General features: G+C 32.3%; 1 protein-coding gene across 2 annotated transcripts; it reads left to right on the top strand.

The window, feature by feature from the left end:
• Positions 1-11,978: 11,978 nt before the first annotated feature.
• LOC115699216 (lipid phosphate phosphatase delta) lies at positions 11,979-14,713 on the top strand. 2 transcript variants are annotated; one of them, XM_030626509.2, is made up of 8 exons: positions 11,979-12,449; positions 12,588-12,683; positions 12,802-12,876; positions 12,978-13,108; positions 13,399-13,502; positions 13,588-13,716; positions 13,845-13,960; positions 14,160-14,713. In XM_030626509.2, the coding sequence occupies exons 1-8, from the start codon at positions 12,288-12,290 to the stop codon at positions 14,577-14,579; spliced, it is 1,233 nt and encodes a 410-aa protein (XP_030482369.2). In that variant the 5' UTR covers positions 11,979-12,287; the 3' UTR covers positions 14,580-14,713. The 2 variants fall into 2 exon arrangements, with proteins under 2 accessions (XP_030482369.2, XP_030482370.2); XM_030626510.2 differs by lacking the exon at positions 11,979-12,449 and having other exon boundaries at positions 12,598-12,683; positions 12,816-12,876.
• The last annotated feature ends 50 nt before the right edge of the window (positions 14,714-14,763 follow it).

Below are 14,763 nucleotides of genomic sequence, written 5' to 3' on the forward strand. Positions count from 1 at the left end.
CTAAGAAAATAGTGTTATGTAATCCATTAATATAGTTGTTACAATATTACATAATATAAGATCTTCCAAATAATGCCTTTTATGTCTTTTTTTTTTCAATGAAGTTTGATTTTGGTAGTTGTGATTTAAATCAAGTTACACGCCCCCAACAAAATTGTTATTGTTAAATTAGTGCTAGATTGACATAAATGAAAATTTAAACTTAAAGGGGTAAAATTTATAATTTAGGACTGTAAAAATTATTATATAGAGATGTTTGTAGCACTTGAAATGCTTAACTGAACTAATTTGACGACAAAACTCCCCATAATTAACAAGTGTTTTAGTTGGACATTGTTGTTATTGGTGAAATTGCTTTAGAGCATCCCAATTTCCAATGCATGGTTAAATAGCTAGTTGGGCCCAATTTTAATGTTTTTTTTTTTTGGGTAGTTTAATAAATATAGAAAAAAAGTAGAAATAAATAATGTAAAAAAATATAAAAATAAATAAACAAAAATTAAAATATGAGAAATTAAATAAAAGAACATAAATAAAGTTATAAAATTTATAATAACTATTACTGGAAAAATCGCCAGAGTAGATATCAGTCCTGAAAAGGTTACTGAAAAAGTCATCAGTGCTAAAAAAATCGTTAGAAAAGTCATTTGTACCGAAAAAGTTGTTAAAAAAATCACCAAAAAATTCATCGATGCCAAAAAAATTACCGAAGTTGTCATCGGTGCCAGAAAAGTCACTGAAGTTGTCATTATCGTCAGAAAAGTCACCGGAATTAGATGTCTCGGGTATAAATTAAAATAGAACTAACACAGAATAACTCAAACCGATTATAATTAAAATAGAACTGGTTTTATAACATAATGAATAACACAAAATAATCCAAACCGGTTATCATTAAATAGAACCGGTTCTATAACAGTGATATAATGAAAAATAAATAAATAACACAAAATGACTCAAACAGATTATAATTAAAATAGAACAGGTTCTATAACATAATGAATAAAAACAAAGAACACAAAATAACTCAAACGGCTATAATTAAAATTATTTTGCCTTACCATTTTGTGAATCTTGTGTTTTAGGAAAATAACATAAGATGAAGTTTACTCCGGCAAGGCACACAACTAAGAAGACACTTGAATATGTGCATGGTGATCTTTGGGGGCCATACAAGGTGTCTACTCACTCCGGTAACTAATATTTTCTTTCAATAGTTGATGACTATAGTAGGTGTGTTTGAACCTATTTGTTAGTAACTAAGGATGAGTGAATTGAACAGTTTAAAATTTGGAAAATACAGGTGGAAAACTAAATAGATCTTAAATTTGAGAACCTTAGGACGGATAATGGGTTGGAGTTTATAAACTCTGAATTTGACAAGTTGTGTCAAGAATTTAGAATCACTAAGCATAGAACCGTAGTGAAGACCCCATAGCAAAATGGTATTGCTGAAAGGATGAACTGAACCTTATTGAACAAAGTTAAATGTTTACTGTTCAGTTCCAGATTAGAAAAAATATATTGGGGGGAAGCTTTAGCAACTGCAATCTACCTTATAAATAGAAGCTCAAATAGAGTTATAGACTTAAAAACACCTTATGAAATGTGGTATAACAGAACACCCAACCTAACGCAATTAAGAATATTTTGGCGTACAACATATGTACACTAATCTATTGACAAGCTGGAACTTATATCCGTTAAGGGAATTCTCCTAGGCTATGCCTTAGGTACCAATGGGTATAGAATTTGTATTTTTGAAAAGGGTAAGCCAAAGGTAGTGATTACTAGAAATATTATTTTCAATGAGTTAGAATATCCTCATTTGACATCCAAGAAAGGTAGTGTGTCTCCTTGTGATGTAGGAAAAACAAGAAAGAAAAGAACTACAAGCATGGAAATGGATTTCGGAACGAAGCTCCCAAAAGAAGGTCCACAGAAGAAAGCTAGTATGGAACTGGAAGACAATGCGCAGACGGAAGCAAAAGCGGAGCCAAAAGATAATAAAGACCAAATAGAAGTTTTAAAAGGATTCACATAGGCAAATCTGGAAGGTTATCAGTTGGCGCGTGATGGAACCAAAAGAGAGATTTACCATCTAGCAAGATTCGCGGAAGCAGACTTAATAGCATTTGCACTGGTAGCAGTACAACAAACTAAAATTGAAGATCTCGGTGCTACGAAGAGGCAATTCCAAGTGGAAACAAATCTAAATTGCTTCAGGCCATGGACAAGAGATGGATTCATTCTGAAAGAACAAGACTTGGGTTGTTACCAAAGCCGGAGAACAAAAAGATTGTGGAGTGCAAATGGATTCTTAAGACGAAAGATGAAATCAATAAAATGAACCAGTGAGGTTCAAAGCCAAGTTAGTTGCTAAGGGCTTTACTTAGGTCTAGGGGTAAAAATTGGTCGATTATGGTCAGTTTTTACAAATTTATAACCGACTAGTCGTTTGCGGTTTTTATTTTACAAAAATCGTAACAGATCATTTAGAAATTATAACGGTATAAAACTAACTGTACAATTTTTGGGAATTGTTAGTGGTTTTTTAGTTTGGCAGTTTTGGGCGGTTTTTGGTGGTTTTAGGCAGTTTTGGGCGGTTTATGGCAGTTTTGGCAATTTTTTGGTTTAACTATTTTTTTTATTTCAAAATTTGAAACCAACCGCCATGTCAAAAAAACTATAACCGAAACTGACCGCCAAATTTGGTGATGACATGAAACCGAAAATTCAATTGCGGTCTAGTTGATTTGATGGTCAGATTTGATTTTTTTAGTTTTTATGAACACCCTTACTTAGGTCGAAGGAATTGACTACACTAAAATTTTCTCACTTGTGGTAAAGTACAAGACAATAAGATTGATGTTGTCTTTGGTAGCTTAAATAGAGTTTGAAGTTGAACAACTTGATGTTAAGACTGCTTTTCTGAATAGATTCTTGGATGAAAAGATCTACATGAAGCAACCACCTGGGTTTCAGGTGGAAGGGAAAGGAGTTGAGTTGGTATGCAAGCTTAATAGATCTTTATATGGTTTGAAATAGTCCCCAAGGCAATGGAATTAAAAATTTGATACTTATATGCAACAAATCAGGTTTAAACAATTTGCATACAATCATTGCTTATATTTCAAGAATCTGGAGCAATCTACAGTCGTGTTCCTATTACTCTATGTGGATGATATGCTCATCATGGGCAAGGATAAATCTGTGATCAAAACTATTAAAGACAAACTCAAAAGAGAATTTGAGATGAAGGAGCTTGGACCAGTTTAAAAGATACTTGGCACTAAAGTCTCAAGGAATCGGAAGGAATCAGACTATTATCCTAAAGTAGTCTGGGTACATCAAGAAAGTTATTCAAAAGTTCAACATAAAAGACGCAAAGAGTACATCTATCTCATTAGGGGGTAATTTATTTTTTCGAAGGAATAGTGTCTGAACAGTTCGAATGAGAAAGAGGAAATGAAGGATGTACCCTATGCTATGGTCTTAGGATGTTTAATGTATGTGATGGTGAGCACTAAACCGGACATTGCTCACGCTCTAAGCATCTTAAGCTGGCTCATGTCCAATTCGGGCATTTAACATTGAAAGGCCCTCAAATGGTTATTAAGGTACTTGAAGGGCACTTGAGATTATGGTCTGACCTATTAGAAAGAAAAATGAGAATTGGAGTTAAAATGGTTCATGGATGTTGACTATGCCGCGAACAGATATACAAGAAAATCAATCACTTCCTACGTTTTCTTAACAAACCAGAATTGTATAAGTTGGAAAGCCCAATTACAGTCTGTGGTTGCTCTTTCCACCACGAAACCAAAATTCATGGCGACTGCAAGAGCATTCAAGGAAGCATTATGGCTTCGGGGAGCTCTTTATGAATTGATACAAATTAAAAGGGGGAGTGATTGTGTATTCAGATATCCATGTTGGATTTTATGCCCTAAATAAAACTCATTTCAATATAATCAGATTTACTTATTAATATAGATCATAAATAACATTTAATGTTGCATGGTTCACATGATTTATTTCATGATTATATGTACATGATGTATAAATTCATCTGAAACCCTTTTCACATACTTGATCCTGTTTATTGTGCTGTCAACACATTGGAAAGTAAACATGACTATGTGAATAAAGTTTCCTAGATTTATCAGACATAGGGTTTTACTGATATGATAATCTACAACAAGAGTTTACTTGCATTTGGAGAAATTCTATGTTCTTTCCAGAGCATTGGTTAAAGTAAAGCTCAGGTTGGATGCATGGAGTATGCATCGGAAGGGACCGATATTGAACTTTGACTTAGATTTATTAAACTTACCGTAATATCTATTCAAGTCAATATCGCCTAGTTGATCCTAGATCAAATGTTCTTAATCCTGTTATGATTAGGCTCAATCTTGAAACGCTATTCTTGTTCTTTGATTTGTTAGTTAAGCCTACTTTTAGGTCAGGGTGATACTTACATTTTGGGAACACGGTAGTGCAATTGAGTGGGAGCGCTAACATAAACATGGAATCTATAGCTTCTATCTGGCGAATAGTAAGCAAAGGATGATCTCCTTCGAGCTTGACCAAACGAACATAAATGGTGGAGTACTCATTTCACATAAGCTGAAATATCATTTATACGGGGTCAAGTGTTTTAAGGAATAAATACATTGTAGGGTGTAACGGTAATTTAATCCCTTTACAGTGTAGATCATTCATATAGAGGATCATTGATCAAATTAGGATTATAACAATGGATAACTAATGATGTGTCTATGTGGTGGAACATATAGAGCATTCGATATACTGAGAGTGCAATTCTAAGTTCTATGCGTGGATTCAACGAATAATTAATAAGTTAATGAATTTTAGTGCTAAATTCTTGATCTACTTATTGGAAGCTCGGTTATATAGACCCATGGTCCCCCCACTAGTTGAGATAATATTGCTTGTAAGACTCATGTAATTGGTTTTGATTAATCAATTATAATTCTCAAATTAGACTATGTCTATTTGTGAATTTTTCACTAAGTAAGGGCGAAATTGTAAAGAAAGAGTTTATAGGGGCATATTTGTTAATTATGATACTTTGTATGGTTCAATTAATAAATATGATAAATGACAATATTATTTAATAATTATTTATAGTTATTAAATAGTTAGAATTGGCATTTAAATGGTTGAATTAGAAAATTGGCGTTTTTGAGAAAATCAGATGCAGAAAAGATAAAACTGCAAAATTACAAAAAGTGAGGCCCAAATCCACTATGTAGGGCCGGCCACTTTTGTAGGGTTTTTTCCTCTGATATTTTCATTATTTTAATGCCAAATAATTCAAACCTAACCCTAGTGGAATGCTATAAATAGATAGTGAAGGCTTCAGGAAAATCACACACTTTCTTCTGACACTTCTGATTCAGAAAAAACTGAGCCTTCTCTCTCCCTATCTGGCTGACCACTCCCTCTCTCTTTCTTCCCTCTTAAATTTTGAAATCTTAGTGATTAGAGTAGTGCCCACACACAGCAAGTGATACCTCAATCATAGTGAGGAAGATCGTGAAGAAAGACATTCAGCAAGAAGGAGGTTTCAGCATCAAAGATTCAGAGAAAGAGATCCAGGTTCAGATATTGATAATGCTCTGCTACAGAAAGGAATCAAGGGCTAGATATCTGAACGGAAGGAGTCATTATATTCCGCTGCAACCAATGTAAGGTTCCTTAACTTTATATGTGTTTATTTCATTGTTTTAGAAAGTTCATATTTAGGGTGTTAATCAACATACTTGTGAGTAGGGCTGTACATCGGTCGGTTTAGTCGGTTTATACTATATATTTTCCAACCCAACATAAAGATCGGGTTATAAAATTCTGCATGCAAACTGCCCAATTTAAAAAAAAAAATTCTGGACCCGACCGACGGGTTGGGCGGGTTGGGCGGGTTAACCCGCCCAAACCGAATTAGGAGGTTTTTTTTTTTTTTTTTTTTTTCTTTTTCGCATTCAACTAAAATAAAAATTAATAACATTAAATACATAATATTCCAAATCTAAATTCAATTTAGGGATTGGGTTTTTTTTAATATATATTATATATTATTATATATTATATAATATATAATATATATAAAAAAAAAAAAAAAAAAAAACTCTTAATCGGGTTAAATCGGTTTGGGCGGGTTCATTGGGCGGTTTGGGTCAAAATTCAACCCGCCCAATTTACAGATTGGGCGGTTTAGAATTTTGTCAAGTTATGTCGGTTTGTATTTTTTTTCGGTTTTGTCGGTTTGGTTTAGTCGGGTTATTCGGGTTGGGCGGTTTACGAAAATTTCTGTACAGCCCTACTTGTGAGTAGATCTAAGATCCTGGTAAAATAATTTCCAACAATCCAGTCATCCATCAATCTTTGTAAGAACCAGGTTTATCATGAAAAGAGCAAACATATAAATATAGGACTCTACTAGATTAGAGAGAAGATAGAAAGATTGGTTAAATTAGAAAAGGTCGGATCTGAAGATAATCCTACTGATGTTGGGAGTAAGGTATTAACTGTAAAGAAGTTCAAACATTGCTTGGGCTTGGTCAATCTCAGAAGCTAGTATAATGAGATTCCTGGAACACCAACCATGATGGATGCATTCTTTCTTCATCATCGTCATACTTTTAATTTGAAGAAACTATGTGAAAGTTGTGGAATAGTTCCTCCAAATTATAAGGTCTCCAAAAGTTTTTCCTAGAAATTTTTTAACTCGCCTAAGTAGGTCCTGGAAGGCTTTCTTGTCCTTCCAGGAAGGGTCCTCAGGAAAGCTAGCATTCCTCCAAAAAGAAGTTATAAATGGCTAGTTGTTTCTCCTAAAAATTAGTTCCAAATAGTCGACTCCAGCTAGCTCTTTCCTATCCGAGAAGCTCCTCCTACGAGTGCTTTGGTTCGTGATTCTGAAAGCTCTCATACACGCTCCCGGAAGCACCTATACTTAAGCTGACGTGGAGATCTTTCTCATGATAGAGTTTGCTAAGTCCTAACTAACTTAACAACTTAACTTCTTGCAGCTACCGACTTTAGGATCTTGATCCTAAGCCTATAAATATAACCATCACTTATCTTTTTAGACAGAACGATCAGATTGAGTTTAGAGAGAGAGAGAGAGAGAGAGAGAGAGAGAGAGAGAGAGAGAGAGAGAGAGAGAGAGAGAGAGAGAGAGAGAGAGAGAGAGAAGATTGAGAGGTAGAGAGAGAAAAAAGTACAGAGAAAAGAGAGAGATTGGGTTTGGATTTTGTATGAAGAAGATTCTTGGGTAAGAGTATAAGAGTTGAAACACTTTGAGAGAACTCATCAAAGAATCGATCTCGACTATAATGTACCTAGTTCTTGCTCAACCAATAAAAAGGATTTCGGTAGTGTTCCAAAACTAAATTAGAGTCATAGATCACATCGATTTATTAGACTTGAACCAATATATATCTCTATGTTGATTTTATTGTTTCTTGTTTTATTTTCATTTCTGACTTTCCATACTCTGTTCATCTTTTTTTTTCTCTGGTTATTGTTTATTATTTATTAATCTTATCAATACTAATTATTTAGTTATTTAAATTTTAATTAATCTGATTCTCCACCACTAGTAGTAATTTCTCACAGGGAGTATATCTTCATCTTAATGTACTGTTGTTCTTACAATGTTTTAAGCTTTTCTTTATGTATTTTCTCTATTATTCAGTTCATGTTGTGTAGCTTTGACTTAACATTGACACAATATAGGAAAATAGCACGGATTGGAAAATATAAAAACTCACAATATTCTAATTCATATAACAACAAATTAAATATAAAATAAAATATTTAATTTTATAACATTATAAAAACAATAGTTCTGGTCCATAAAAATATTCAAAAGGAGAGATATAACATTATAAAAACAATAAAAAAAAATATAAGAATATAATAGTTCTGGTGTTTCTGGTTGGTGGTAAAGAAGATCATTCTAAGCTAAACAGATACTCTTTACGTCTCTTCTTGATCAAACATTTCTATTGTAAATCATGGTCCAAGTTGTTGAAATATAGGGAATACTATAATGCTTATTTCATAGTGGAGGGCTTGTTCCTGGAAATTTTGTGGAGTCAACCAAATATATTTAATAAAATTGACTACATTGAAAAAATTATTATATTAATATATTTAAAATTGGTTTTAAACTCATTCTATATTGGCAACTAATCAAAGAGAGAGGTGAGATATCACACACACCATAACAAATGTCGATTGCCACTTGGCACGCGTCAAGCTCAAATTAGACCATTTGAAAAAATAAACAAAATAAACAAATCCAATTAGAGGACCTGCATCTCCACTGGTAGCATCATCATTTAATGGTATTAAAAATTTACACATCATTTAAAAATAATATTTTTTTTATCTCTCTTTCATATTGTTGTTGGTACTCTTACTTTTAAAAATACTTCAATGTATGTATCTTTAAAAATACTATAATTATGATTTCATATATTATTATTTAATATATAGTCTAATCTTTAGCTACAATAACTTTTTGGCTTAATGTTTTATTAAAAAAATGAATAGCATCAATACTACAACATAGCATCCATGCAAATATTTAGAATAACATTTTTTTCTCTCTAATGGTATAGCATCATAATATTTTGCCACATAATATGTACATCTCACCAAGCATCCTCTAAAGTTTTACCACTGAAGATGCTCTAATGATACCATTATTTAAAGATACTAAAATTCTTCAAATCATTTGAAAATATAACATTTCATTTTAAATAATTCTTTCACATTATTTTGACACTCTTACTTCTAAAAACACTACAATAATATAGCATATTTCAAGATGCTATTATAAACATATTATTTGTTTTAATTATAAATTGTATAACTTTATTTACTTTAATTTTTTATTTTTATTTAAAAAAAAATAGCATCAATAATATCATTGTATGATATCAATAAAAATTCCTAAAATAACATGTGTAAATTCAAAAATCTGGACACAGACTTCCAAAACATATCTGCTTGCTAGATTGGCGAGAATGAAATATTTGTTAAATAAAAGTAAAGAGAGACACAAAAATTTATAGTAGTTCACTCCCTGTATCGCGACAGTAATAGAGCTACGTCTATTTTGAGTTTTTATTTCTTACAAGATGGTATTACAGAAAAAGCTAAGCGTCAAAACTTCAATTTCTAGAGTGAGAAACTAGATATAGAAGCTCTGACCTTGTAGGTAATTTTCTGAATGTGAAAAATAAACTAAGGGAGTTCTGCTTTTATAGGTGAAGGAGGCCTTTGAAGAAAAAAAAATACAAGTTGGCTATTTTTGACTGTAAATGATAATCTAACAGTGAAAATTAACTTTTAAGGTTGATCGTCTCAGAGCTCGGGTCGAAATGGCAGGACCCACTCCAAGTAAGCTTGAGCTTATTTTCATAACTCTCTTGGGATGAAATTTGGGGACGATAACTTCAGAATTATGATTAAAGTGTGAGACATGACTTAATAGAGAATTGAAATAGCTTTGAACCGCAAGTTGAATCACATCAATTAAATTAATATTGAGTGAGTTATGGTCATTTTACTGAAGGCAATTCATGACCCAGCGTACAGGTTGACATATGACGTTAACATCCATGGGATGTACTTTATGATGCCTAAGTAATATTTTGACATCACTTAGTCTGTTTACATATTATGGCGAATCTAGTCACCAGTTCTCAGAGATGTTGCTGTTCTGTGGAAATAAGAGACTCGAAACTCTTCATTTCCAAGTGTTCTTCTCATCTTGGAAATGAGAAATACGAAGTTGTGAATTTGATTTTTTTTAACTTCATCGATCTTAGTTATTGTGGAAAACTAGACGGACGGTCGAAACGAAATCAGAATCAGATAATCAATTGCCAGCGCACCAGGTCATTTGTCAACTTGGGCCTTCCGGATACATACAAGACTTCCTTCCCGGATGGACCGTCAAGACTGACAATAAGCTATACGGGAGAGATATTCTATATGCAGTATAAGCTTATCTAGAAATACCTTCCGAATTCTACAAGACCTTCCGCATTGGGCTTTTTGGATTCACGCTAAGCGTCCAGTATCTACTCTCCGAATTAATAACTTCTATCCCGAACGACAAAACTTATAACCATAACCAATAAGAATGACTATAGAATATATGATATGAAATGTAATACATATGTAAATAACAAACATATTTTATAATCATAGAATAAAATATAAATAAACTGAAGGAAAACTTACATCACAAAAATATTATTGTGTTGATATCGTGTTGAATAATATTATAACTATTAATATACTAACAGAATATGAGAATAAGAGAAGAATTTCATTAGTTGTGAATGTATATCTTTACAACATGATAGTCTCTTTATTTATAGGACAATGATTATTAAGTATAAGAATTAAATAATTTAGGATTACAAAAATTACAGAAAAATTACTATGATCTTAAGTGTAACTAGAATTACATAAAATAAATATAATAATAAAGTTGGTGATGCATAAATAATGACATTCACTATCATTATTCTTTCATAACAAATTTAAAGAGAAATTATATGTAAGCTCTTAATTTACATATGTGTACTAAATTTAATCATGTGGAGACATATTTAGTTATATGATTAAAATTCATTAATATAAATGATAATCACTATTCTTAAAAGAGGATTGTTATAGGATAATCACTATTCTTAAAAGAGGGTTGTTATAGGATACTAAGATATGAGATGGTGCCTTACAATTAATTAATAGTTCTTTATAATTTTTATTAAATTAAAATAAGTGGAACTAAATATTAAATTATATTAATAGTGATTTATATATTATAAGAGTGTTAGAGATGCCCTTTAATATTTCTCTTCTTAAAATAATGAGAAATATTAAAAGCATTAATGGTGTCTAGCATCTTATGATGTGTTAATATTGTTATTGGTTCAATTAAATAACGTGTCTCGTATAATATAATAACTTCTAAAGAATATCTACTAATTGCAAAGTGATACGTTTAGATGGTGCTAGTCACTACTAATCTTCAATAACAATACTTTAAAATAAATCATAAATATTCTATATTTTTTTAATTGTATGGTTAAAATTAATTAATGTAATTTTAAGTATGCAAATTAAAACTTATCCATATCATTATGGAATGCAATATCATATTCACATGATCACATTAGTTATTTTTTTCCAAAATGAAACATATAGGTGCCGTTTGGTAACACTTTTGTTTTTTAATTTTTTAATCACAAAGTGAAAGTAAAATTTTTGTTTTTAAAAAATTTATTTTTGAAAAACAAAAATGCGTTCTGTAACTATTTTTGTTTTTCAATTTTAAAAACAGAAAATAAAAGTGTGTTCTGTAAAGTTCATTTTTATTTTTATTTTTTGATTTTATTAAAGTCGGGTCTAGGTCCGGGGTCGGATTCGGGTTCAAGTCAAAAGCCGGGTTCAGCGCCAGGGCCGTGGGGAGGGGATTTGGATCCGGGTCTAATGGTAATCCAAAAGATTGATTAAGAAAAAAAAAATTGTTTAAAAAAATATTGAAAGTGATTTTTGTTGTTTTTAAAATTTTGATTTCTAATTATAAAATTGAAAAAATAAAAACAGTTTTATAGAACATGTTTTGAAAAATATTTTCACTTTTTTACTTTTAAAAACAAAAAAATGATGAAAAAAGTGTTACCAAACGCCACTATAGCATATAATTTATCTTTGTTTATTATTTATATATATATATATATATATATATATAAAACAATAGTTTACTAGTAGCATAGTAATACTACTACTATTACCTAATTAAAAATAAACTCAAATGTGTGGTCATAAATAATAAATTTATGTGATTCAAAGATTAGTTACAACATTAGTGAAGTTTTTAATTATTAATAAGTGAAATATTATTCTTCCATATATTTTAATAAATAAATAAATAAATAAATTTTGTAGGATTGGTTTAAGGTTTGATTTTGTGTAGATAGAAAGTTCTTTCTCCAGAGTTGCTGGATTCTGATCCTACTTTCTCCGCCAGCCAAAATCCAGCAACATCAATACAAACAACACAACAAACATTATTAATTATTCTCAAAATATAATTTCAAATATAAATAATAATAAAAAAAAAACCTTTGTTTCCTCCTCCTATGTCCAAGTCATTCCATTCTTAGTTTTCTGCGTCCATAGTTGTCTGTTTTCGTTCTGGTATTCTCTCTGGGCAAAGGAAGAGAGGGAAAGGAATGGAGAGTATAGCAGTGTGGCAAACGGGGACTCTCTGTGGACTCATTTCATGGATTGCCATAGCTTCGTACCTCAATGTTACCCAAAAGCTTAGATCTTTGATTCAACCATGGGTGACTCACCATGTCCTCACAGGAACACCTTTCATTATCCAGATCCAGGTTTGAACGATTTAGTTCAATTTAAACAAAAAGAAGAACACCCCAGATCATAATCTTATTAAAAAATCATTCTTGTACTTTGAATTTGTGTGTTAAAGACGTTTTCTAATTTGAATTTGATGGGTTTTTCTTATTCAGAATTACCAGCATGGGTTATTGGATGCTCTCTTCTCTGGGTTATCTTGTGTTGTTTCTGTACCTTTCTACACTGCCTTTCTTCCTTTGCTTTTCTGGGTAAACTTTCTCTTTCTTTGAAATAATTCAATTTTGCTGTTTTGAGTTTAGATTCGATTCATCATTATTAGTATTTGAAGGATATTGCTCAAGTGGATATTGCACAATTTCTTTGTAGACCGGGCATGGAAAATTGGCACGCCAGATGACTCTTTTGATGGCGTTTTGTGATTATCTAGGAAACTGTATAAAGGTAATTACTAATATTGATACAATCGCAGTCTTCCTATTTGGGAAATGGATTTCTTGTTAAGCTACTTAGTTTTGTTATTTGGTGTGTGTGTGTGTGTATAGGATGTTGTATCAGCTCCTAGACCAAGTTGCCCACCTATAAGAAGAGTTACCGCTACAAAGGATGAAGAGGAAAATGCAATGGAATATGGATTTCCATCTTCTCACACTCTTAACACAGTTTGCTTATCTGGGTATTGAGTTTTCTTCACTTTTCTCTTCTTTTATGCATAACAGCCCAGACAGTTATGTTGGTTATACTTTTGATGGGGTTCTTATATTTGAAACATAAAGATATAGATATCATGAATAGCAATTTGAAGTTATCTTATAGGCTAAACCATGCCCGAGTCATAATGTGAAAAGTGGTGGAAACGTTCTTAGTCAAGCTTCATTTTACAAGTTGAGGACTTTCCCTCAGCTTAATCCTCCTTTAGCATCTCATTCATTTGGATTGAATTCTTCCCAATGGTGTTTATTTTAGATACCTGTTGCACTATGTTCTATCTTACTCTCAACTTGAAGATGGTCCTTTGAAATTGGTTGGAGTATTCCTTGTGTGCTTGCTTGTGGGCCTCATTGGTTTTGGTAAGTTGATCTGTTTTATTTCTCTTGTGTTTTTTCCAGCTCGCTTGGTAAACTTCCTAACTTATATAATTATATTCCTTGGTAGGAAGAATTTACCTGGGCATGCACAGTTTGATTGATATCATAGGAGGACTTACTCTGGGGTTGGTGATTCTTTCATTTTGGCTGACAATTCATGAATATATTGACAATTTTATTGTCTCGGGACAAAATGGTATGCCTACTTCTAGTTTGTGAATTCCCTTTTCTACATGTTGCAGTTAAATGACTGAAATTTCAACATGTAAATTGACAAAGCGTTATTCCTAAATTTTTACTTCTCTTCTACTGTTCCTGTTGCAGTTACAACCTTCTGGAGCGCCTTAAGTGTTGTACTTCTCTTTGCATATCCAACTCCCGAGTTCCCAACTCCAAGTTTTGAGTTCCACACAGCTTTCAATGGTGTTGCGTTGGGAATTGTAAGCGATCTTTAACATAATCTGATATTTTTGCTTCATTTCACTTCTTTCGTTATAGACAGTTAACAGGATGGCAAGTGTGTTTTTCTGAATTTAGAGTAGAAAAGCTGAGCATTTAGCATAAGAATCTATGATTCACGAACAGAACTATATTTCTTTCTTATAAAATTTACGATTAGAAGAATCGATGTCTCCTCAGGTAACCGGCGTCCAGCAAACATTCCACCAGTTTCACCATGAAGGAGTCCCACGCATATTTACCCCACAACTTTCAATCCCTTCTTTTCTGGGAAGAATGCTTGTTGGAATACCAACAATACTTCTTGTGAAGTTCTGTAGCAAGGTTCTAGCAAAATGGATACTTCCCATTGTGTCAAACACCCTCGGCATTCCAATCAGATCAACCACCTACATTCCAGCACTAACTAAAGCCAGCAACGGGACAAAACCGAAAAAACCAGAAGAGCTCAAGCAAGCAGGCACCCTGCAGAAGTTGTTTTTCTTCTCGAATCAAGGTACATTTGATGTTGATACCGGCATAAGATTCCTCCAGTATGCTGGGCTTGCATGGTCTGTGGTGGATTTAGTTCCCACCCTTTTCTCTCACCTGAGCTTATAAAGCTTGGTCATTCTTGTACAACAACTATTAATGTGCTCTTAGCAGCAAAAGTTCCGGATGGAATATGCTGCCACTTCAATTTTGTAAATCGTATATAGTTTTTGCTGTTTATTGCATTTTTATTTCTACACAAAGTGGAAATCTTTTTGTGGATATTGTAAATGCCGTCAGATCATAGCTAGCT

This window comes from Cannabis sativa, chromosome 8 (genome assembly GCF_029168945.1).
Source record: "Cannabis sativa cultivar Pink pepper isolate KNU-18-1 chromosome 8, ASM2916894v1, whole genome shotgun sequence".
Taxonomy (NCBI): Eukaryota; Viridiplantae; Streptophyta; class Magnoliopsida; order Rosales; family Cannabaceae; genus Cannabis; species Cannabis sativa.